At 39.2% G+C, this 24,237-nt stretch overlaps 1 protein-coding gene across 1 annotated transcript in view; it reads right to left on the bottom strand.

The window, feature by feature from the left end:
* Positions 1 to 14,349: 14,349 nt before the first annotated feature.
* The window catches only part of LOC124276657 (protein O-linked-mannose beta-1,2-N-acetylglucosaminyltransferase 1-like), a 40,626-nt gene continuing 30,738 nt past the window's right edge, over positions 14,350 to 24,237 (bottom strand). Inside the window, exons 15-19 of the mRNA XM_046712304.1 lie at positions 21,294 to 21,343; positions 20,709 to 20,835; positions 18,732 to 18,864; positions 17,924 to 18,073; positions 14,350 to 14,518 (exon numbers count right to left, since the gene is read on the bottom strand). Of these exons, the coding sequence (XP_046568260.1) occupies positions 14,350 to 14,518; positions 17,924 to 18,073; positions 18,732 to 18,864; positions 20,709 to 20,835; positions 21,294 to 21,343 (629 nt within the window). The remainder of the gene's footprint in view (positions 14,519 to 17,923; positions 18,074 to 18,731; positions 18,865 to 20,708; positions 20,836 to 21,293; positions 21,344 to 24,237) is intronic.

Below are 24,237 nucleotides of genomic sequence, written 5' to 3'. Positions count from 1 at the left end.
AACTCTTTAGAGTTTGTTAGTTAATATACTTATATGATATAGATATAATGCTGAGCTTAAGATATGAATAAGCTTTAGCTACATATATAATAGCAAAACTCTGTAGAGTTTGTTAGCTAATATATTTTTATAATATGAGTATAGTACTGTGCTTAAGCCATAATTAACTTAAGCTACATATATAATAGCCAAACTCTGTAGAGTTTGTTAGCTAATATATTTTATAATATGAGTATAGTACTGTGCTTAAGCTATAATTAACTTAAGCTACATATATAATAGCCAAACTCTGTAGAGTTTGTTAGCTAATATATATTTATAATATTAGTATAGTACTGAGCTTAAGATATAATTAACTTAAGCTACATATATATAGCAAAACTCTGTAGGGTTTTGTTAGCTAATATATTTTTACAATATGAGTATAGTAGTGTGCTTAAGATATAATTAACTTAAGCTACATATATAATAGCAAAACTCCGTGAGAGTTTGTTAGCTAATATATTTTACAATATGAGTATAGTAGTGTGCTTAAGATATAATGAACTTAAGCTACATATATAATAGCAAAACTCCAGAGAGTTTGTTAGCTAATATATTTTACAATATGAGTATAGTATTGTGCTTAAGATATTATTAACTTAAGCTTACATATATAATAGCCAAAAAACTCTGTAGAGTTTATTAGCTAATATGTTTATAGTGTAACCATAGTACTAAGCTTAAGATAAGATTAGACTTAAGCTAAATGTATATAGCAAAATAAACTCCTTAGAGTTTATTAACTAATATACTTTTATGTTAAAAACATAGTACTGAGCTTAAGTTATGATGAAACTTAAGCTATATATATATAATAACAAAACTCCGTCGAAGTTTTGTTAGCTAATACCTTTATAATGTAAACATACTGCTTAAAATATGATGAAACTTAAGCTAATTGTATAATAGCTTAAAACAACCCTTTAGAGTTTGTTAGCTATGATATAAACCTAGTATTGAGCTTATGAAGGAAAACTTAAGCTACATATATAATAGCAAGAACTCAGTAGAGTTTGTTAGCTAATACATGTTATAATGTAACCATAAAGCTTAAAATATGATGAAACTTAAGCTTAAATATATAATAGCAAAACCCTCTTTAGAGTTTTGATAGCTAATATACCTATATGATATAAACATAGTACTGCGCTTAAGATATGAATAAGCTTAAGTTACATATATAATAGCTAAAACTCTGTAGAGTTTGTTAGCTAATACATGTTATAATATAACCATATTGCTTAGAAATATGATGATACTTAAGCCAAATAGCAAAAACTCTTTAGAGTTTGTTAGCTAATCTACTTATATGATATAAACATAGTACTAAGCTTAAGATATGAATAAGCTTAAGCTACCTATATAATAGCAAAACTCCTTAGAGTTTGTTAGCCAATATATTTTAATAATATGAGTATAGTACTATGCTTAAGGTATAATTTGCTTAAATTACCTATATAATAGTAAAACTCCGTAGAGTTTGTTAGCTTAATTAACTTAAGCTATGTATAAAATAGCCAAAAACTCTGTAGAGTTTGTTAGCTAATGCATGTTTGGTTTGGTGGAGATAAATTTACAGTGCTCTTGCTGGCCATCTTGATAGAATCATCGTATCATGGGGTCCAAGTATGTCATCCAGGCGTGTTCATAAACCTCACTTGTGAGGTGTTGGAGCACTATATTCATATCCCCAGGTTGGGCGTGAAATTTCCGTTTTATTCTCCAAACAGAAGTTAAGTAGGTTTACTAACCATCTAGTTGTGTTAGTCGCTTGATGAAATTCAGCTGTAGTCTGAAACGCTGTGGATTTAGATCCACTTGTATCTTTCGTCTAGGTAATTCGCTGCGAAGTCCTTGACGATGTAGGTGCACAACCAGGTGTGTCTGTCCTCGTTGAACTTTATGTAAAATCGCCTGACTGCCGCATCCCTCGCCTTAACTTGACAGGGAGGTCTCTAACTTGAAGAAAGGCAGTCTAATCATGAATGTTCAGGTTAACTGGCTGTAATGAGGCTTGCTCGTTCACTGATATATAGTTGTCACTTGTGACGTAAGTCTTGAACTGTGAATTGAGATCGACCTCTGAGTAGGTCGTTGTCCCTCAAGGGTCCAATCAGAACAAGGCATTTTGATTCTGTATAATACCCGCTGTGATGTCACCGGTGTAGCGGGAAAAACCCACCTTTGAATAAATTCTTGTCGTCGCTGATATTAGCATAAACGCCGGTCTTCACCGTAGCTTCCGAAGTTATCCGAGTGACCACGCGTGTTTCGAGGGTTAATGGTAATCGCTGAAACCTCCGGCGCCGAAATATCTCGCTCTGTAATTTTATGCTGGGTAGGTTATTTTCCTGGTTGTCGCGAAAGTAATTTCAGTTTTGAATATAATTCGACTTCCTTATATATAAGGGTATAAACACCTTGCAAGTTGTGAGCTTGTAGACTGTATACATGAATGTATCGTCATAATTGTAGAATTAACGCTTGAACTTGTTGTACATATTTCTTCTCAGAAACTTTGACGATTAAGAGTTATACTGCTGTAACAAGGCTGCTGTTCAATTTCGATATTGAATTGTCTGCAGATATGCGTAATGGTCACGCATGTAGATAATCGTGATCGTCGTCCGGGATTGTATATTAGCAATTTATACGGAATAGTTGATTTCTGTGAAGATCTATGAAATGTCGCTTGACTAATAATACAGCGACGCTTCTGTGTTGTAAATAGCCTGAGCAATTATCTTCGCGTGGCGTAGGCTTATAGACGGCATCTGGCATACAGTTGATAATCAACTTATGCGACGCCTTGAACGGACTGACGAGTAGCTATATATGACGAAAGTGGCTAGTATATGGAAACCTTGGAGGAGACTTCCTCGGTGAACGCCGAGACTTCGCGTTCTCGAAGTATCCCTTCTAGATCTTCTGTGTGAAGTAGACTTGGAGCCACTTAGCCTTCAGCGACCATCGGCGAAGGTGTCGAAGTCAAAGCCCGATTAGTATATATATATATATATATAAATATATATATGAGCTTTGCTTCGTGAACAGCCTCTGTGTTTAACAGGATGTGGGATCGGCGGCCGCTTGCCTAAGTAGGGGGCGCATGGATCATCTTATCATTTTCAGAAGTCGTGTTACGAAGTCTGGTGATAAGTGTCTAATTGATCGCTCTAGATCTATTTAGGCCAGCGAACATAATGCCTCGTCATGGATTCAACAGAACCAATATACGATTGTAGTTCTTATACTTGATATTGATGATCAACTTGTCTATGGGTTGATCTTCTCGAGACTTGTGAGGGGAACGTTGATAGTTTCGCCGGGCTCTTGTATAGTCCCTCGATGTCCTTCTAGATGATGATGATCTGGATTCAGGTGTCCTCAAGGCATGCCTTCGCGAAGCTTCCTCTGCGTCCGGTCCGGGGAACGACGATATGACCTTCGCAAAGGCTTCCGTGATGTCTGATGGTCCGAGTCCACATCTAGGGATGAAACCGCATAAGGTGATGATCTATCCTGCCTTCGCGAAGTCCTTCGAAGGCTGTACATCTAGGTTCTTTCCGCGCTTCCCGAAGGCTGTACATCTAGGTCCTTTCCGCCTTCGCGAAGGCTGTACATCTAGGTCCTTCGTCAAGGTGGTCCGTGACTTCCTTCGCGAAGGTGACATCGTCCTGGCTGCTACGTTGACGGGGGGTGCCTCTGGGGTGCTGTCTACGTTGGAGCCTTCGCGAAGGCTCGGACCCTGCTACCGCAGATTATAGTGGTCCTCCATGATGTTCATAATTTGTCGCATCATGTCTTCTGGGATGGTCTGCGACGAGGTCGTCGGTGCTTTATCTGCGGTGTTAATGGAGGGGTCCACCGGAAAATCGTCCACCACACCTCTCCACCACTCTAGCGGAACACCACACGGGAGGGGAGTCGGCCAACAGCAGTAGACTGGCGAGGGGTTCCGGTGTATCAGTCATACTAGACTCTGCATATGCGACCTATCTGCTGTGCGTGCCAAACGCAAAGTAAATATTAATAAAAAGGTAGAATTGGATAAATTAGTACCGCAACTGCAATGTGAATATAATAAACATGGCGCCGTACATCATATTAAAGGCGGATCAGCAGCAGCATAAAAAACGTAATCTGCAATAGTACAGAATTTTCATCAACGTAATCCACTGAAACAAACACGGCGTCCCGTGAATAAACTGTAGAAAAACGACTAAATATCAATATATAATCGTTGAAGGATACTAGCTAAACCTCTATAGATGTCTATACGAGGTAACTAACTAAATATAATTCAAAGGATATAGTGTGTCGGAGACACAGGCGCTCACGCCCAGCTCACTGGGCGAAGAAGGAGAGAGTGAGGCACATGGGTAGAGGTGCCCTCGTTCCCGGCTTGTGGAAAGGAGGTAACTTCGTGGTGAATACTAATTAGTGATTTTAAATTGAAGGAAGCTTCAATTAGGGAGATAGTGTTCCACTATGTTCGCAAGAAGAAGAAGACAAGCAAAAAGAGCATGAGTCAGGATAAGGAAAAATGTAATTTTGGAGTAAAATTGATATTTTATACTTATCCTGACTCATGCTCTTTTGCTTGTCTTCTTCTTCTTTAAGTAACATAGTGGAACACTTGTATCTCCCTAATTGAAGCTCCTTCAATTTAAAATCACTAATTAGTATTCACCACGAAGTTACCTCCTTCCACAAGCTGAACGAGGGTGCCACCTCTACCCATGTGCCTCACTTTCCTCCTCATACTGAGCCCAACATTTGAATTTACAGGGAAATCCAAAGTGTTATTTGGGGAGGATGGGAGGCTGACCTCATGAGTCAGGATAAGTATAAAATATCAATTTTACTCCAAAAATTACATATTTTTCCTTATCCTGACTCATGCTCTTTTGCTTGTAGCATCCTACGAACGAGGTGGGAATATCTAATACTTTGGATTTTAATAATTAGTGATTTGAACTGTGATGATTGTAATAACCCTATGGGAACTTCATAAAGGCACTGAACTGATGAATTCCTGCTGCTAACTTATCAGCTGCCATATAAAAGATTATTACCATGTACTTATTATGATAAAGTATATATAACATTAATACAATGCTTAAGACTAATAGACTTAAGCTTGTTAATATGCTAGTATAAACTCCTTAGAGTTTGTTAGCTAAAATACTTTAAGATATAACATAGTACTAAGCTTAAGATATGATTAAACTTAAGCTAATTATATAATAGCAAACTCTTTAGAGTTTGTTAGTTAATATACTTATATGATATAGATATAATGCTGAGCTTAAGATATGAATAAGCTTTAGCTACATATATAATAGCAAAACTCTGTAGAGTTTGTTAGCTAATATATTTTTATAATATGAGTATAGTACTGTGCTTAAGCTATAATTAACTTAAGCCACATATATAATAGCCAAACTCTGTAGAGTTTGTTAGCTAATATATTTTTATAATATGAGTATAGTACTGTGCTTAAGCTATAATTAACTTAAGCTACATATATAATAGCCAAACTCTGTAGAGTTTGTTAGCTAATATATATTTATAATATTAGTATAGTACTGAGCTTAAGATATAATTAACTTAAGCTACATATATATAGCAAAACTCTGTAGGGTTTTGTTAGCTAATATATTTTTACAATATGAGTATAGTAGTGTGCTTAAGATATAATTAACTTAAGCTACATATATAATAGCAAAACTCGTGAGAGTTTGTTAGCTAATATATTTTACAATATGAGTATAGTAGTGTGCTTAAGATATAATGAACTTAAGCTACATATATAATAGCAAAACCCGTAGAGTTTGTTAGCTAATATATTTTATAATATGAGTATAGTATTGTGCTTAAGATATTATTAACTTAAGCTACATATATAATAGCCAAAAACTCTGTAGACTTTATTAGCTAATATGTTTATAGTGTAACCATAGTACTAAGCTTAAGATAAGATTAGACTTAAGCGTTAAAGGTCACATAAACCCTAGGGGGTAAAAAATACATAAATCACTAACTGGCATCGCTATAAATGAAACCCCGCATTAAAACTACTCATTTCGACCTTTAATTGACTTAAATCGACCTTTTGACAACAGTGCACAATTCTCACCACGAACCAAATTTCAACCAATCAGAGCTGCGCCAAGATCTGTGACGCCATATGAGGAATAGCTTTGAGGGCCGATGCAGAATTCATCTACATTTTAGGGGTTAAATTATCTTGTTTACAGGCTTGTATAAACCTGAAATCGTGACAATTGTTGTGGAAAATGAAAGCTATATGTTCTCACAATCTACTGTCATTTAATTTTGTCTCCTGCTTTGCCTAGTTTCCGAAGTTACAACTTGTTTTCATAGACGATTCTGTCAAAATCGATTGGTGTCGTTAGGGCCCTATTTGTATAATGACTGATTCAAATTGATCCCATTTCTGTGTTTTTTTTACCCTCGATATTTAATCATGTCATGTAAAAATCTGTTTGTATTCTCAAAACAGTGTCGGCCCATAAGTTTTCACATGCAATACAGCAATTAATACTCCCTTGTTGTAACCCGTGTTAGGTGGTATATACCTACATATGTTATTTGTCATCATTCACTTGATGGTCAGTTAATGAATTTATAACAGGTATAATTAGTGGTAACACACTTAGATTACCCGACAAAGGTTCCCATTTGGCATTTCTTGTGTCTGAGTAAATATTCAACATTATAAACATCGATCAAAGGATTAACCGATAACACGCTGATTGATTAATTACTTTATCTTACACAGCCGAATTGTCAAAAGGTAGTGTTTATGTATGTAGATTTACTAATCTATACTGAATACACTCTGTCGTGGTCGGTGTTCATGCGTGAAACAACGCCCTTCTTTCAAAGGATTAACCGCAATACATTGATTGATTGCCCATTATTGGCTAACTAAATTACTGTTTTTAAAGAAAGGCGGACATTATGCAATTAGTTGCCAGGTGTGCTATCTTGGGTGACCAATGAGACTATACACCAATACCTGAAAAGATTTATCACTTTTTCAGATATTAAACTGTTAAAAGACACATCATTTGGAACAGTTTTGTGGATATTGATGGATACATTCCTCGAACAAGGTAATGGCCTGATATTGTTCCTATAACTTTAATCTGTTTTAATTTTAATATTTGCATTTTGTTTTTATTCATTTGTCGTAGCATATCAACAGAATCATTGTTTTCGCCGTGAAGTGTAATGAGACAGACAACATGCACTAGGGTGTGTGTGCAAATTATGATTCACATTGGCAAACTATAAAATGTCTAGATATTACAGTTCTGTTATAAATTCACTATAAGTATTCAGCAGATCGCCTGCTTTTTATTTAGTTTCAAAATGCATACAAGTATTTAATTAGGATTATAAGACCAAATATAAAGACGCACATTGACTAGTATCTACATACTGGTGAGTGGACATTAACCATGGGAATGTAGCAAGAAAGTTATCGCAAGAGTATTGTGACTTCGAATTTCACCTCGCCTCGTGGAAGAAATCGTTATGTTATAAGTTGTGTCATGCAAAATCCTTTTGGTTATGATTCCAATACATATTTAATTATTTAGTAGAAAGAAGTTTTGATTTTCTAACTTGATGAAAACAAACTATAATCTCATTAATTCTAACAGACTTTTTACGATTTTCAAAATGGTGGCGCCTCTGTCGGGAACATCCGCAAGTCTGTGGATAAATGCTATTTAGGTTTGTTTTCACCGAGTTACAAAATCAAAACTACTTTCTACTGGTAGTAAAATATGTATTTTATTGATGGCCAATAGGATTTTGCATGACATAGCGTGATAACATAACAATTTCTCTCTGGCAGCGCAGGTGGGTGTCAATATAATACTACTTACAATATTATTGTTACTTCGACTCACAACCTCACTTCGAGGAAGAAATCGCTATGTTACAAGTTGTGTTATGGAAAATCTTTATGGTCATCAATCATATACATATTTTACTATAACTAGTAAGTAGTTTTGATTCTTTAACTTCCGTGAAAGCGATCTGAACACAAGTAAGATATCGCTTCAGGCTTCCACAACGCCAGCCGCTCAAGACTCACAAACATAACCCATTTAGCACCTAACCGCGGGTCCTGTGGAAATCTGTGCATGGTGACACCATCACCCGACCCCTAGGGCAATTGATGACAAAGCAACGATTCGGCATGTCGCCGCTCATGTCGAGAAATCAACAAAATGATGAGCGTATACACACTTTCTATACAACTAACTGAAAATCGCTCCTCATATGACGCCACTGCAGTGCTCTGGCGACAGAGTTACGTGAACCTGTCTGTGGTTTCGCTCATGGGCTTAGAGGGAAGCAGGCGACTTTTTTGGCCACTTTTAATCGCCGGGTATTAATTAACCACAAGTTTTAAAGAATAAATTTGGTGTTCCGTGATAAGACTAACCACAAATCTTTCATATGTAATGGTTAAAAGAGTAACAAAAACAAAGTTTAGTGGTTCTTCTATATAATAGTAAAACTCCTCGTAGAGTTTGTTAGCTTAATTAACTTAAGCTATGTATAAAATAGCCAAAAACTCTGTAGAGTTTGTTAGCTAATGCATTTATCATGTAACCATAGTATTACTCTTAAGATATGAATAACTTAAGGTAAATATATATAATAACAAACTCTGTATAGTTGTTAACTTATATATTGTATGATGTAATAATCATAGTACTGTGATGATAAAAGGAACTTAAGTAAATTATACATAGCATGAAGCTATTTAGTATTGTTATAAGATAAGTAAAAATCTGTTAGATTGACTTATCTTCTCCGAGGAACTGTCAGCTGTTGTGCGAGGACCATGGGATCGAATTGGTGTATACCTGAGACGCCCCTCGGTGGTGATATCTCTCAGATAATGGTTTGCAAACCACCATATCGGATTTCCAGAAATAAACCCTCCATTATTTCAATCACATTTGTGTAGAACAATTGTAGAAGTTAGCGCTATAATATCATGAGTATTAAGCTCATGGAGGGTCGGAATAGGTCCATCCGCATATGCACGTAGTATGACAGTTCTGATCCAAATGGAGATATAGTACATGAGACTTCACTCTCATGAAGTTGATGATAGAGGAAATAATCTGTTGCATTTTTCCTCCTGTTTGGTTTGGTGGAGATAAATTTACAGTGCTCTTGCTGGCCATCTTGATAGAATCATCGTGATCATGGGGTCCAAGTATGTCATCCAGGCGTGTTCATAAACCTCACTTGTGAGGTGTTGGAGCACTATATTCATATCCCCAGGTTGGGCGGAAATTTCCGCTTTATTCTCCAAACAGAAGTTAAGTAGGTTTACTAACCATCTAGTTGTGTTAGTCGCTGATGAAATTCAGCTGTAGTCTGAAACGCCAGTGATTTAGATCCACTTGTATCTTTCGCCTAGGTAATTCGCCATAAGTCCTTGACGATGTAGGTGCACAACCAGGTGTGTCTGTCCTCGCTGAACTTTATGTAAAATCGCCTGACTGCCGATCCCTCGCCTTAACTTGACAGGGGAGGTCTCTAACTTGAAGAAAGGCAGTCTAATCATGAATGTTCAGGTTAACTGGACTGTAATGGGGCTTGCTCGCTCACTGATATATAGTTGTCACTTGTGACGTAAGTCTTGAACTGTGAATTGAGATCGACCTCTGTGTAGGTCGTTGTCCCTCGCGTCCAATCAGAACAAGGCATTTTGATTCTGTATAATACCCGCTGTGATGTCACCGTGTAGCGGGAAAACCCACCTTGAATAAATTCTTGTCGCCGCTGATATTAGCATAAACGCCGGTCTTCACCGTAGCTTCCCGGTTATCCGAAAGTGACCACGCGTTTCGAGGGTTAATGGTAATCGCATTGAAACCTCCGGGCCAAATATCTCGCTCTGTAATTTTATGCTGGGTAGGTTATTTTCCTGGTTGTCGTGGAAAGTAATTTCAGTTTTGAATATAATTCCGACTTCCTTATATATATGGGGTATAAACAACTTGCAAGTTGTGAGCTTGTAGACTGTATACATGAATGTATCGCCATAATTGTAGAATTAACGTTGAACTTGTTGTACATATTTCTTCTCTCAGAAACTTTGACGATTAAGAGTTATACTGGCTGTAACAAGGCTGCTGTTCAATTTCGATATTGAATTGTCTGCAGATATGCGTAATGGTCACGCATGTAGATAATCGTGATCGTCAGTCCGGGATTGTATATTAGCAATTTATAATGAATAGTTGATTTCTGTGAAGATCTATGAAATGTCGCTGACTAATAATACAGCGACGCTTGTGTTGTAAATAGCCTGAGCAATTATCTTCGCAGAGGGCTTATAGATCGCATCTGGCATACAGTTGATAATCAACTTATGCGACGCCTTGAACGGACTGACGAGTAGCTATATATGACGAGTGGCTAGTATATGGAAACCTTGGAGGAGACTTCCTCGGTGAACGCCGAGACTTCGCGAAGTTCTCAAAGTATCCCTTCTAGATCTTCTGTGTGAAGTAGACTTGAGTTACTTTAGCCTTCGCGACCATCGCGAAGGTGTCGAAGTCAAAGCCCGATTAGTATATATATATATATATAAATATATATATGAGCTTGCTTCGTGAACAGCCTCTGTGTTTAACAGGATGTGGATCGGGCGGCTTGCCTAAGAAGGGCCGCATGGATCATCTTATCATATTCAGAAGTCGTGGTTACTTAAGTCTGGTGATAAGTGTCTAATTGATCGCTCTAGATCTATTTAGGCCAGCCAACATACGCCTCGCCATGGATTCAACAGAACCAATATACGCATTGTAGTTCTTATACTTGATATCGATGATCAACTTGTCTATGGGTTGATCTTCTCGAGACTTGTGAGGGGAACGTTGATAGTTTCGCTAAGCTCTTGTATAGTCCCTCGATGTCCTTCTAGATGATGATGATCTGATTCAGGTGTCCTTCGCGATGCCTTCGCTAAGCTTCCTCTGCGTCCGTCCGGGGAACGACGATATGACCTTCGCTGAAGGCTTCCGTGATGTCTGATGGTCCGAGTCCACATCTAGGGATGAAACCGCATAAGGTGATGATTTATCCTGCCTTCGCTGAAGTCCTTCGGCTGTACATCTAGGTTCTTTCCGCCTCGCTGGCTGTACATCTAGGTCCTTTCCGCCTTCGCGCTGGCCTTCGCGGGCTGTACATCTAGGTCCTTCGTCAAGGTGGTCCGCGGACTTCCTTCGCGAAGGTGACATCGTCCCTGGCTGCTACGCTGACGGGGTGCCTCTGGGGTGCTGTCTACGCTGGAGCCTTCGCTGGCTTCGACCCTGCTACCGCAGATATAGTGGTCCTCCATGATGTTCATAATTTGTCGCATCATGTCTTCTGGGATGGTCTGCACGGTTTCAGGTCGCCGGTGCTTTATCTGCGGTGTTAATGAAGGGTCCACCGGAAAATCGTCCGACATCAGTGTAGAGGCATCAGGCTGCATGGTGATCTCTGCTGATGTCGCTGTAGCTGTCACCGGTCGCTTTCTTGTGGCGTGACGCCGGGATGATGATCAGCTGATCATCGAGAGGTCCAGGTCATCGGCTGGAACAATCTCGCTTGAGAAAGTCCTAGTAGACTTCGCTGATTTTCCTCAGAGGTCGACGCTGCCCTGGGTGTGCGACGCCTGCGCTTGAGTGTTGGTAATGATGGGACCCTCAGGACGATCATCGTGATATCTGCGCGTTGGTACATCAGGCTGCATGCTGATCTGTGCCGACATCGGTCAATCTTTGATGTACATCTGGTATGATGACCGGGCTGATCATCATACAGGCCCAAACTGCGATGGGAACGGTCTCGCTGTTGAGATGTAGTAGAAAACCCTCTAGTCTTCTGCTGCGACGATGGATGTCTGGGGAAGCAGGATGCTTCTTGGAGATGGCGGATTACGCCCCACACCTCTCCACCACTCTAGCGGAACACCACACGGGAGGGGAGTCGCCAACAGCAGTAGACTGGCGAGGGTTCCGTGTATCAGTCATACTAGACTCTGCATACGCCACCTATCTGCTGTGCGCAAACGCAGTAAATATTAATAAAAGGTAGAATTGATAAATTAGTACCGCAACTGCAATGTGAATATAATAAACATGGCTACCGCATACATCATATTAAAGGCGGATCAGCAGCAGCATAAAAACGTAATCTGCAATAGTACAGAATTTTCATCAACGTAATCCACTGAAACAAACACGGCCCCGTGAATAAACTGTAGAAAACGACTAAATATCAATATATAATCGCTTGAAGGATACTAGCTAAACCTCTATAGATGTCTATACGAGGTAACTAACTAAATATAATTCAAAGGATATAGTGTGTCGGAGACACAGGCGCCTCACGCCCAGCTCACTGGGCTAAGAAGGAGAGAGTGAGGCACATGGGTAGAGGTGGCTCTCGCTCCCGCCAGGGAAAGGGAGGTAACTCGTGGTGAATACTAATTAGTGATTTTAAATTGAAGGAGCTTCAATTAGGAGATACAAGTGTTCCACTATGTTCGCAAGAAGAGCATGAGTCAGACAAGCAAAAAGAGCATGAGTCAGGATAAGGAAAAATAACTCGCTTCCAAGACAAAAAGACATGACAGAAACATATATTGTCACCACAGAATTAGTTAAGTCATGTTAAAAAACAATTTCACCACATTTTAAAAAAAAATAAAATGAAAGCAGGACTGTTCCTATGGTAACACATTAATATGAGTGAGTGAGTATGGTAAGTTGCATGCTGCTTTTAGCAAGTGAGTGAGTGAGTACAGTTTTATGCGGCTTTTAGCAATATTCCAGCAATATCACGGTGGGGTACACCAGAAATGGGCTTCACACATTGTGCCCATGTGGGGAATCAAACCCGAGTCTTCGGCACAACGAGCCAAAGCTTTAACCATTAAGCTACCCCAATGATCCCAAATAAGTAAAGCATACTATAACACATAATTCTCACTTATTTAACACTGTTACAGCAGAAACACGTTCTGTCTGATGTAACATTAATACTGTAACATATTTATCTGATTCAAATATAGTTAAGAGGTGGTGGTGGTGGAATGGGGTTAAACGTCGTTCTTGAGAATATTTCGCTCATATGACGACGTGCATGTGTGTGTATGTGTATGTGCAGCTGCTTGTACTAGCCCAGACTGAAGCTGGTTTTATAGTGCTAGCCCACTGAGATACCATGCTGCAGTGAAGCATGAATACCCCACTCAGACACATTATACTGACTCCGAGCCGACCAGTCCTTGTTGTACCCATTAATGCCGAACGCCAGGCAGGGACCAACAAGTACCATATTTTAACGTCTTTTGGTATGACGTAGTCGGGGATCGAACCCGCGACCTTCCGCTCTCCGGGCGGACGCTCTAACCACTACACCACGGAGGCGGTCCAAATATATACTACCCATCAAAAGTTTAGACTCACTTAAAGCACTCACTATATGTTATGTATATGTATGTGGTTACATCGAAGATGAATTTCTCCACCAACTTGGGGGAACCAACTGAAAACCTTATGCAGATGAATTGCACAAGGATGATGCTTCAAATTGCGAAAGGCATGAGCAAATGTCGTGCATGTGAACAGATTCGTTTTGGTGTAAAGTTTTGTTAAGAATTCGCCAATTTTCACAGATTTTAATCATTTACTGAACTCATGACAATAATCTTTTCAATGTTACGAATATGTTTTACAATACACCAGTTCATAACTAAACAGTACCTTTAAACAGTATGGAATATTTTGCAAAAAGCTAGTTTAGAACAGTGGACAAGTAAGTGGCTACATTTACACTAGTGAGTCTAAACTTTTGATGGGTAGTATAGTTAAGAGAAGAAGGAAGTTTAAATGACAGGTCACCTACACCTATATCCACCTACACATGTGAAGTTTATATTACTAACATGTGTGATATTTGGCATTACACTTTCTTAGTAAAGTACTTTCTCAACCCAACAAAAGTTCCAGAATCTGTACTTGACTAAGAAAGTGTAATCCCAAATATAACATGTTACATTTGACCACTTTCTAAATGGCATTGTGTATTTACATTTCTGATGCCTACTGACTACATAAGCACTCCAAAATGTATTGGGCTATTTCTATTAAAGTTTCAAACATCAATCTGTCTGTCTGTCATGGTTTATCTATTGTTAGAATCGGAACTTTCATGCCTTAAACTCATACTTTTTAATTAGACAACCTACTTTTCATCTGTGGAGATTTTCACATCAAAGTCCTTGACCTTCTGTACACAGAGTTGAAGGTCAGTGATGGGGAAGCTGACGCTGCTGGCTATGTTGTGTTTCAGCTGCTGCTCATACGAGACCATCGTCAAGTTACTCATCCCAGTCAATGGTGTTGGTCCATCTCTGCAAACAATGATAATTTCAACCAAAACATTCAACACTTTTTAACAAAAACATTTAATGAATCGATCAGCCAAAACACACATTCACATTCTTCAGCCAGTGAAAATAAAATATTCATTCAAACACATCTAATTGATTTTTTGAGACAGGACCCAGCAACAGTTCTCCTCAAATTTGAAATGGTTATTGTTTCATCAGAACATTCTGGATAACAACTTTCTTGTTTATTGCATAAAACAATGTTCTCATGTAGATTCATACACCATTATCAAGTTGTCAACCTTTAGCTTGATAACGTTTAAGAATCTACATCAAAACGCGGCTCTATGCAATAAACAAGAAGTTGTTATCCATAGTCGTATGCTTCATTTTCAAATTGACAGGCTATAATAACAAGTTGTTTGTTTTTTCTTTGATTGGCATTCTAGATGTTGAGTAGATGAAGAATGAGGACTATTTTTAGCACTTGCTTGACAACAACATTTAGATCTATGTCGAAACGTCGCCTATACAGATTAAAGAAGTTGTATATCCATAAAAATAGTCTTCATTCTTTAATTACTTTTTGGTCACAAATCATGGCATCATTTCACTTTGCCAAAAGTTTCAAGTTAGTTTCATAAAATCTTTTTACAAATTTCAGACAAGGTTACAAATAAAATGATAACTTGATTGCAACAAACTGAAAACCGAGAGCACTAGTTTTCTAAACTGCTTTATCCATATCAAATGTCATACAGTGGAAGTGATCCTTTAAAAAAACATCTTTACTTCCACATGCCTCAAAGATAACATTTTAAATTAAAAACTTCAAAAACATAACAGAATTGACGGAGTTTCATTTCAAGCTGTCTAGTGCACAGACGTGAAGCATATTAAGGAGAGCACTTAAAGTTTCATAACAAAACCAAATCTGAAAACCTATAACTGATTAACAGTCTGAGGTAGTTTGTCAGACTGGGCAAAGATGCTCGGATCCCAACAAAAAATATCAGCATCTTTAAGTGGAGTATTAATCACTACAACCAGGTTCACATATGACTTGGCATCTCGGACTAAAGTCTTTGTTTTGTTTGCCTGAAGATATTCACAGCTTCTTCTCTGAGTGAAGAGTCAGCTCACAGACAGACTTCTAATTGGAAACTCAATACTCTCCACTTGAAAAACCATGCAGACAGGAATTACCATGGTTCTGTGACACACTGTAACAACCCTCCTACATGAAACGGTATTTCACTTGGCACTGACAACAGAAGAACAGTGAAGACTTCTGACTTTCACCATGTCCACATTCACTTACATGAAAAAATCAGTTCGGTAATTTGAGACCGCATTTCAGTAAAAACTACAGCAATTTCCCACGTCATCAATCACACCCCTTGAGACCAAGTTTAAAAACAGTGCCCAGCACTCTACCACTTGTCAGAAAAAGTGACTTTTTTGGATCGGGTGGCCAAGCTTGCTGACGTGGTTGACGATTCATCATGCCATGGCTCCCTCCCGCAATGCTGCATCCTCAATATCTCCAGGGCTCTGATTTCCGTAAACCTAACTAACCACAGAGGTTCTTACCATCCGAAATTTCCTTGATTTTCATGAACATTTTAACGACCAATAAAACATCCACATTAGGGAGAGGACCAGTACAGGTGTTACTTAGGTTACGTACACACCAAAGCCAGTGCTGGTTTTAATGAACATGATTACATCTTTTTCATTAAAAAGATTTTTAAGGGTTTCCACTTGCATGTCAATCAGTTAATAATGACTTTATCGCAAATTCGATCATAATCAAATGGACTGGCTACTATGATGACAATACTATTGACCTTATGTTGACGCTGGTGATTCTGATTGGTACACTAGACCCAATAGAACAGTCAATCAAATTGGCAAATGGAAATCAAGGGAGGGTAATCTGAGATTATGAGAACCAGGGGAATGTCTCCATGGGTTCTGATTGGTACACTAGACCCAATAGAACAGCCAATCAAATTGGCAAATGGAAATCAAGGGCGGATAATCTGAGTTTGTGAGAACCAAGGGAATGGCTCCTGGGTTAACGTAGGCTTACTGAATTTGTTTTGTGCTGACATGAATCATAAAAAGTAAGACTGCACGGTATTACCGACATATGGCAATACGCCTTTCAAATGATACATATTGCGATTTTTTTTCTGAACCAGTATATTGAGCAATAAAAATATATGAAGTTTTGTGATTATCTCTTTGGTTTAAGTTAAGTTAAAATCTACACAGACTTTCATTCACACTGAAACTTTTCATTGTAATTTATTGAAAAAAACAGCATAGTTCACATACAATAAATGTTGTACAAAAAGAAAATACAATCCCTCAAAATCAAATCTAAATTTGTGATTTCTGTTATCCCGACCATAACATCTATTGTTGGAGCTGTGTAGAAAATAGGCTCTGCCTGTACAATCAATATCACTCACTGTCAAACACTGAAGCTCCCAATTTATCACAATACATCTTGCTATACAAACTGGAATAAAGGTACCTGAAGGGAGGAGGTTGTATTCCGAATTTAAGTAGTGAGTACGGTCAGATATAATTTTGACAGCTTGATTCACGCTTAGCCGCTCATACATTGATGATAAACATTCAAATCTGAATCCAGCAATTTTACTTGCAGTGTTAACAATTTTGTCTAATAATTATTATCATTATAATAATTATAATTATCATTATTTTAAGGAATGGAGAGTTACTCGGGCATTACCCTCTACGTAAACTCAAGTGAGAGGATATGCATCAGCAGTGGGTGTCATAGTCAAGATACAAAATTAAAATGATAAAATTAAATGTCAAAATGACAAATTGAAGGCTTTAAATTGAAACTGGTACACATTGCTCCATTCCTGAAAAGTAATGGAGCGACCAGACAATGGAATGACATCACAAATGTAATTTAACTGTCTGTAATGTCTGAGTTTCTTGGACTTCAGTCCTGCCCCAAAACAAAGCATGTGTGATACATGTGGTCTCAGCTTAGGCAAGTCGGTTTGTTCAAACTTGCCTCTGTTCACTGAGCAGAAACTGGGTACCCGGTGGGTAAGTCATGCGACTAATAACCTTCTAATTATTATTATTGACCATGAGGAGAATTTATGGATGGCAGGTTCTTTATTTGGGGAACACGATGTTTCAGAGTACGGTATATTTTTACTCTTTACTGAAAAAGAAGGAATCAGATACATATTGCAATACAGGTACCAGAATTGCAACATATTGCAATGCAATTTATTTGCCAATACACGGCTCTAATAAATTAAATGTCATCTAGCATTGGTGAAAATCTCCTTCTTCAGGTGAAAGATATTTTCAAATTGGTTTAAACAGCCATTTTATAGTTGGTGTTGGTGTAGACAATATACTTACAGAAGTGTGGTTCTGGGTTTTCCAAACAACTGTGTTATCAGCTCTTTACTTGTATCTGCTCCTTGATAAGGCTGTCTGAAGACCCGAGACATGTCTGGGACGAGGATCTCTCCATTGTAGTCCACACTCAGACGCCAGCCCGCCCATGCTCTGCACACGAAGACAATAGGTACACAGGTGAGTGAGTGAGTTTAGTTTTACCCCGCTTTCAGAAATATTCCAGCAATATCACAGCAGGGGAAACTAGAAATGGGCTTCACACATTGTACTGAGGGCAATCGAATCCAGTCTTCGGTGTTATGAGTGAACACTTTAACCACTAGGCTACCTCAAAGAACCAGTTATACATGGGACCTTCCTGGCCTGCCCATGATGAATTTTGGACTCTTGTGATGGGATTCAAACCACAAACTTTCTTATCTGAAGTTGGACTGGGAGTTCACATGACCAACGAGGTTAACCCCCTCTGATTGCTGACAGGGTAAGGATGACATCTGTGGGATGACCACACCCTGCTACATTCTCCCCAATCAACAGAAAGCAAGTGGCAGGCTACATATTTGGACACTGGTCTTTATTTAGAATAAGCATGTTCTGCCCCATTGGCCGTCAATGTAGCAGGCATAAAATATCATAGGTCCCAAGATTGAATTCAAACCAATGACCTTCTAATGCAAAGCCGACACCTTGTCCACATGACTAAAGAGGTTAACCCTTTAGAGAAGCTGACAACGATGTCAGTTGTTGGATGACTCCATCCCTGCTACCCGTGTTATTCGCATAGATCTGTAAACATATGGCATCTCACCTGTCTTTACAACACTTGTGTATGGATGACGTGAGTATTTTCAGGAATGGTTTGCTTTTCAGAAGGAATCCAAGTCCGGGGAACTCCTCCACCCTGTAGATGAGATTCTTGTTTCCTGACAACTTCTCAAAACCTGAAAACAAGAGGAATATCGTACAAAATGTCTGAAATATTTGAGATGATGTTGGCATGAGGGCATATTGTTTCTAGTAGCTGGGAATGATGTTGACTAACCTCAGCTGTATCTTGACTTTGACACCCACTGCTGATGCATATCCTCTCACTTGAGTGTACGTAGAGGGTAATGTCCTCAGTAACTCTCCATTCCTTAAAAATAATGGAGCCTAGGCACATTATTTTTAAGGAATGGAGAGTTACGAGGATTTACCCTACTTAAATTACATTCAAAGTATTGGGAATATTTCTGCTATCAAAATTAAATGTCAAAATGACAAAATGAAGGCTTTAAATTGAAACTGGTACACATCGCTCCATTCCTGAAAAGTAATGGAGCGAGCAGACAATGGAATGACATCAGAAATGTAATTTAACTGTCTGTAATGTCTGAGTTTCTAGGACTTCAGTCCTGCCCCAAAACAAAGCAAAGCATGTGGTCTCAGCTTAGGCAAGTCAGTTTGTTCAAACTTGCCTCTGTTCTGAGCAGAAACTGGGTACCCGGTGGGTAAGTCATGCGACTATTAACCTTCTAATTATTATTATTGACCGTGAGGAGAATTTATGGATGGCAGGTTCTTTATTTGGGGAACACGATGTTTCAGAGTATATTTTTACTTACTTAATCAGGTGAATGAAAAAAAGTAGGAATCAGATATCTTTATGCTTGGGACTTTTAATTTAAAACATCACTGCTGGCTTCCAAGTACATTGTCACTTCCCTTGTTAAATGATACCATTGTTATCTGATCATTCATGCCTGGTACACAGACTGGTACACAATCTCTGGTGTCCATTTGTCCATGCACAGTACAAATTAAGCACAAATTAACTACTGGCTTCCAGAGCTCCAGATAAGCTGCGTATTTGTTTATAATACACTATAGAAAAGTTGAAATACGCAAGAAAACTAAATGCCAGCGTATGAAAACACACTAAATATTTACATTTACACTATGTCAAAATAAGAATGCGTATTTACCCAATACATCAAAATTATGTTGGCATCGTATCAATTCAAGCCAATCGGAACAAACTTTTCCATCTCCAAATATTTGTGATTAAAATATTCTTGAATAATTCTAAACACAATTAAGATGCTCAACACAGACAGAATACAAGTCATAGTTTGTAAACCTTCACTGGTTGGCCAATCTATAAATAGCGACCAATCAAACAGCTGTTTCCTGTGTACATGTCCTGTAAACAAAACAAACATGGTCAAAAGCTTCCACATGCTCAAAGTAAAATATCTAGCTTTCTTATGCTACAAACAGAAAACAACTTCATTAGAGGACTGCTAGATGAATTAATATTATGCTGTGTTTCACAATCAGAATCAATTGCCCGTGATATCTTAAATGAACTTGTAACATTAGCTATTCTCGGCATGGAAGTGAAACAACATGATGGGAACAAGGTTTTGAAAAAAACAGTTGCTACATGGAAAAGAACATTTCCATGGTTAATTTTGAATAAAAAAAGGTCTTATGAGGTCATGCTGTAGTGTGTGTCAGGCACACCTCTTACACTTGTTATTTGAAATGAATACCCGAATCTTAAAAATATGGTGGGTATCAAAAAGTATAGATACCCACTTGAAATTGGAAATACCCACTTAGTTTAAATAGTATTGGTATCATACCCACATGGCCAAAGGCTTATCTGGAGCTCTGGGGTTCCATTGTTATCTTATCACTGTTGTTGTTTCACATGTACATATATAGCTATCTGTTTCCTAGTTTTGTTTCCTTATGTGTATCACTTCTAACTGCTGTTCAAAGATTCTTTACTGCTACCCACCATTATAGTTCCAGGCTGAGACACCCATGAGGCTGTCGTCAGCGTCCAGCACCGGGAGGAAGTGGGACATAAAGTGGAGGAAGTTGGGAGCCAACAGCAGCTCTTCCTCCAGCACGATCACATGACTCTGAAAGCAAAACATGCTCCATGATAATCAAAGGTTTGAGAGAGGATATCTCCCCAGTCAGGACATCAATCTATTTTGCAGAACTCGTTATTTCTTTGAAAACTATTCCAACCTGTCAATCTCTGCCAATCCCCATCCTCCCCGAGATATTAAATGATGGTGGATGGAACGACTCTTAAAACATTACACACATACAGAATAAAGAAACAGTTTGGGCGATGAGACGAGAACACTTAAACCACAAGAAGACCCAAGCAAACCCTCTTGTCTTGGTTTACGACAAAAGAAATCTTTCCGATTAAGGAAGGCCATGTTTATTATTTTACTGATAATTTTCATCAAAGAAGAGAAAATGAACAAATCTAGAAGCCACTGTGAAAGGATGGTGAATATTCAATACTGGGAACTATCAACAAACATTTGATAAAGATTAGTCTATCCTAAAAAGCAATACTTACAGAATCAGGATAGACCACATCTATCATTCTCATAGCTTTGGCCATTTGCTCTGTAAAACAAAATGTTATTTTCTGCATAAAATTGATATTTTATACTTATCCTGACTCATGCTTATTATGCTTGTATCCTCCTTCTATGCGAATGATAGTGGAACACTTGAAATTCCTTGTAGTTCCCTTTAAAGCGGAAGTAAAAGTACACTCACCCACGAGTTGCCTCCCTTGCATAGTTTCCCACCAAAACAGTCACATGACTAACCATGCTTGTCACTCTCTCCGTAATATGCCCGACACGTGGATTTACTGAGAAATCCGAACTGCCATTAGTGGGGAGGTTGGGAGGGCTTGACATCATGAGTCAGGATAAGTATAAAATATCAATTTTATTCAGAAAATTACATATTTTTCCTTATCCTGACTCATGCTTATTATGCTTCCAGAATCTGACGGATTGGTGGTGGGTCAGGTCACCTTCTCGGATTTATTGGCTGTCCTAGATACGTCCTGTATCTACCCCCATGGGAACTATCATACGGCACTTCTTGACAATCCTGTTCTTCCAACTTCCATCTGCCAACTCGGGGGTACCACATCTTGTCAGACTTCTTTAAGACAAGTGAATCTACGATTCATGTGGATTTAAGATATACTAGTGTATCCTTGCTAGATATCTATAACAACTCATATAAGAAGTATCTTCTTATCGTAAGAGTTGACGACCCTTTTCACGTACAAGTACTTCCGTACAAGTACAAGGTCTAAATCACTCATGTTGGTCTGTTTTAGACGTAAACATGGACTCTCAACCAAGACTCTCCAGAGCGAAGGTTATCAGCAAGTCACGTGATAAGAGGGTGAGATTTTCAATTCAACGCCTCTGTGGAACCGTTAGTTGTTGTGCAACAACAAATGGCCCAAACTTCGAATGAATGCCTGAGGACGTCTTCGTGGCAATGTCTCTCAGGTAGTGGTTGGCAAACACTGTATCAGATTTCCAAAAGCAGCCCTCCATTATTGATGTTATCGAGCAATTCCCATGCAGAGCGAGAGTAGACGCCAAAGCTCTGACTTCGTGTGGGTTGGATGCACTTGGAGGTGGCAGTCCTGCTGCTTTGTAGGCCCTTAGTATAACGGCTCTCATCCATACGGATATTGTTGTTCTGGAGACTTCTGTGGATGTCTCTGTAGACAACGGGATGAACAGGCGCTTGAACTTCTGTCTCCTTGTTCTTGTCCGGTTAAGGTAAATTTTCAATGCTCTGACCGGACATAGAGATAAATCCTGTACATCCTCCTGCCCGAGGATTGTTGATAATGCTGGTACATGGAACTGTCTATCTGGTTGACCAGGTAGCTGATTCTTTGCCACAAAATCCCATCTAAGTCCTAAATGTGCTACCGCACGATGTCCTGTGTCGAACCGAGTTCGTCCAAAATCCAGCGCATGTATCTCTGATACTCGAGCTGCCGTGGCTAAGGCTAGAAACAGGTTTCTGGCGTAAGGCGTGGCGTCTAACGAGGTATCATTGGTGAGATGTTGTAGTACTCACATTGAGATCCCACGCAGGTGCCTTTGAATTTCTTTGCTGATCCTCCAGCTTAAAAGAACGTAGTAAGGCCAGTAGTTCCTGGTACTTTCATCAATTTGCTGCCTGTCTTCATGGTCAGTACTGTGCTAATAAGCCCCAAAGTACGCAGATAAGGTCGGACCTTTCAATCTCTTTAGTCTGTCGTAGATGACATAAGTAATCCGCCACTTGAGGATGAGATGCTTTTCATTGCTGCGGAAACCCTTTGGCGCCAGGTATATTGTTGAAACCTCTGCCATTTGTCATCATACAGGTTGCGAGTAGATCTGCGAAGAGCTAGGTGACCGCTTTAAGCTGCTCTGGCGGAATAACCAGTAGCCTCTTCCTCAGGCAAGTTTTGATACTGTCCATGTGTGAAGCTGGAACACTGCCGGATTCCCGTGAACTTGCTTGGTGTGTGGATGAACCAGTAGATTCGGTACATTCTGGTAGGTTGGCTTTTCCGGGATGCTTTCCTAGTTCTTGAATGAGATCTGGAAACCACACTCGCTGGACCAAAAGGGCTGAACCAAATTCAGTTGGAGGACTGTAGTCTGCCTGATTTTCTCGAGTTCTTCCGCGGATTAGAACCGCAGTGGAAAAGCGAGCGCTTTAGTCCTTCCCACGAACATGTTCAATGCGTCTATTGTCCATGCTAGCGGGTCTGGTACCGGTGAGACAAACGCTGTATCTGTCTGTTGAACCTTGTGGCTAACAGATTTATAAGTGGAGATCCTAAGCGTCCCTTATGATGAGATGAAACGCCCGATGAAGCATCCATTCTGTCAGGGATGGTTGTTGTGGCTAGACAGAGCATCTGCTAGGATGTTCTTTGCTCGAATGTGACACGCCTTTATCCAGATGTTCAGCTTGTCCACAATTAATGAAACAGATGAAATATGAGATGTAGCAGACTTCATTGGATCTTGTTGAGCCTGTTCTGATATAAAGTGCATCTGTGGAGTTGTCCGTGGTGTACTGTCAATACTGGCTGGATCAGAGACTTGGGGACAAGGTAAGCGCTGATGACTGCTTTCATCTCTTGATTGATTGATGCAGATGTCGTTCCTTCCCGATCACTTTCCTGCCGCTAATACCTTGATTCTCGAGGAGTGCTCCCCATCTTGTAGCGACGATCCAGGTACAGATGTAAGGTCGCAAACCGCTCTTCGTGGCAAATAAGTTCCTCCGCAAACATTTTCTCCGGACTTGGTTGTAGACTCTCCGGCAGAGTTATCAACTCTGTATTGCTGAGGTGAATCGCTCAGAAATCGCTGCAACGTAATGTAGTTGTATTCTTCCTTCGCGAAGCTGGAATCCGACCCTGAGGCGCTTCGCCATGTTTGGAGATTCAATGTTTGGAAGGATCAAAAGCC

The sequence above is a fragment of the Haliotis rubra genome, unplaced genomic scaffold (genome assembly GCF_003918875.1).
Source record: "Haliotis rubra isolate DU_JTF1 unplaced genomic scaffold, ASM391887v1 Scf2100, whole genome shotgun sequence".
NCBI lineage: Eukaryota > Metazoa > Mollusca > Gastropoda > Lepetellida > Haliotidae > Haliotis > Haliotis rubra.
The sequence above is the reverse complement of the archived record's forward strand: the minus strand, read 5'-3'. Positions and strand labels throughout refer to the sequence as shown.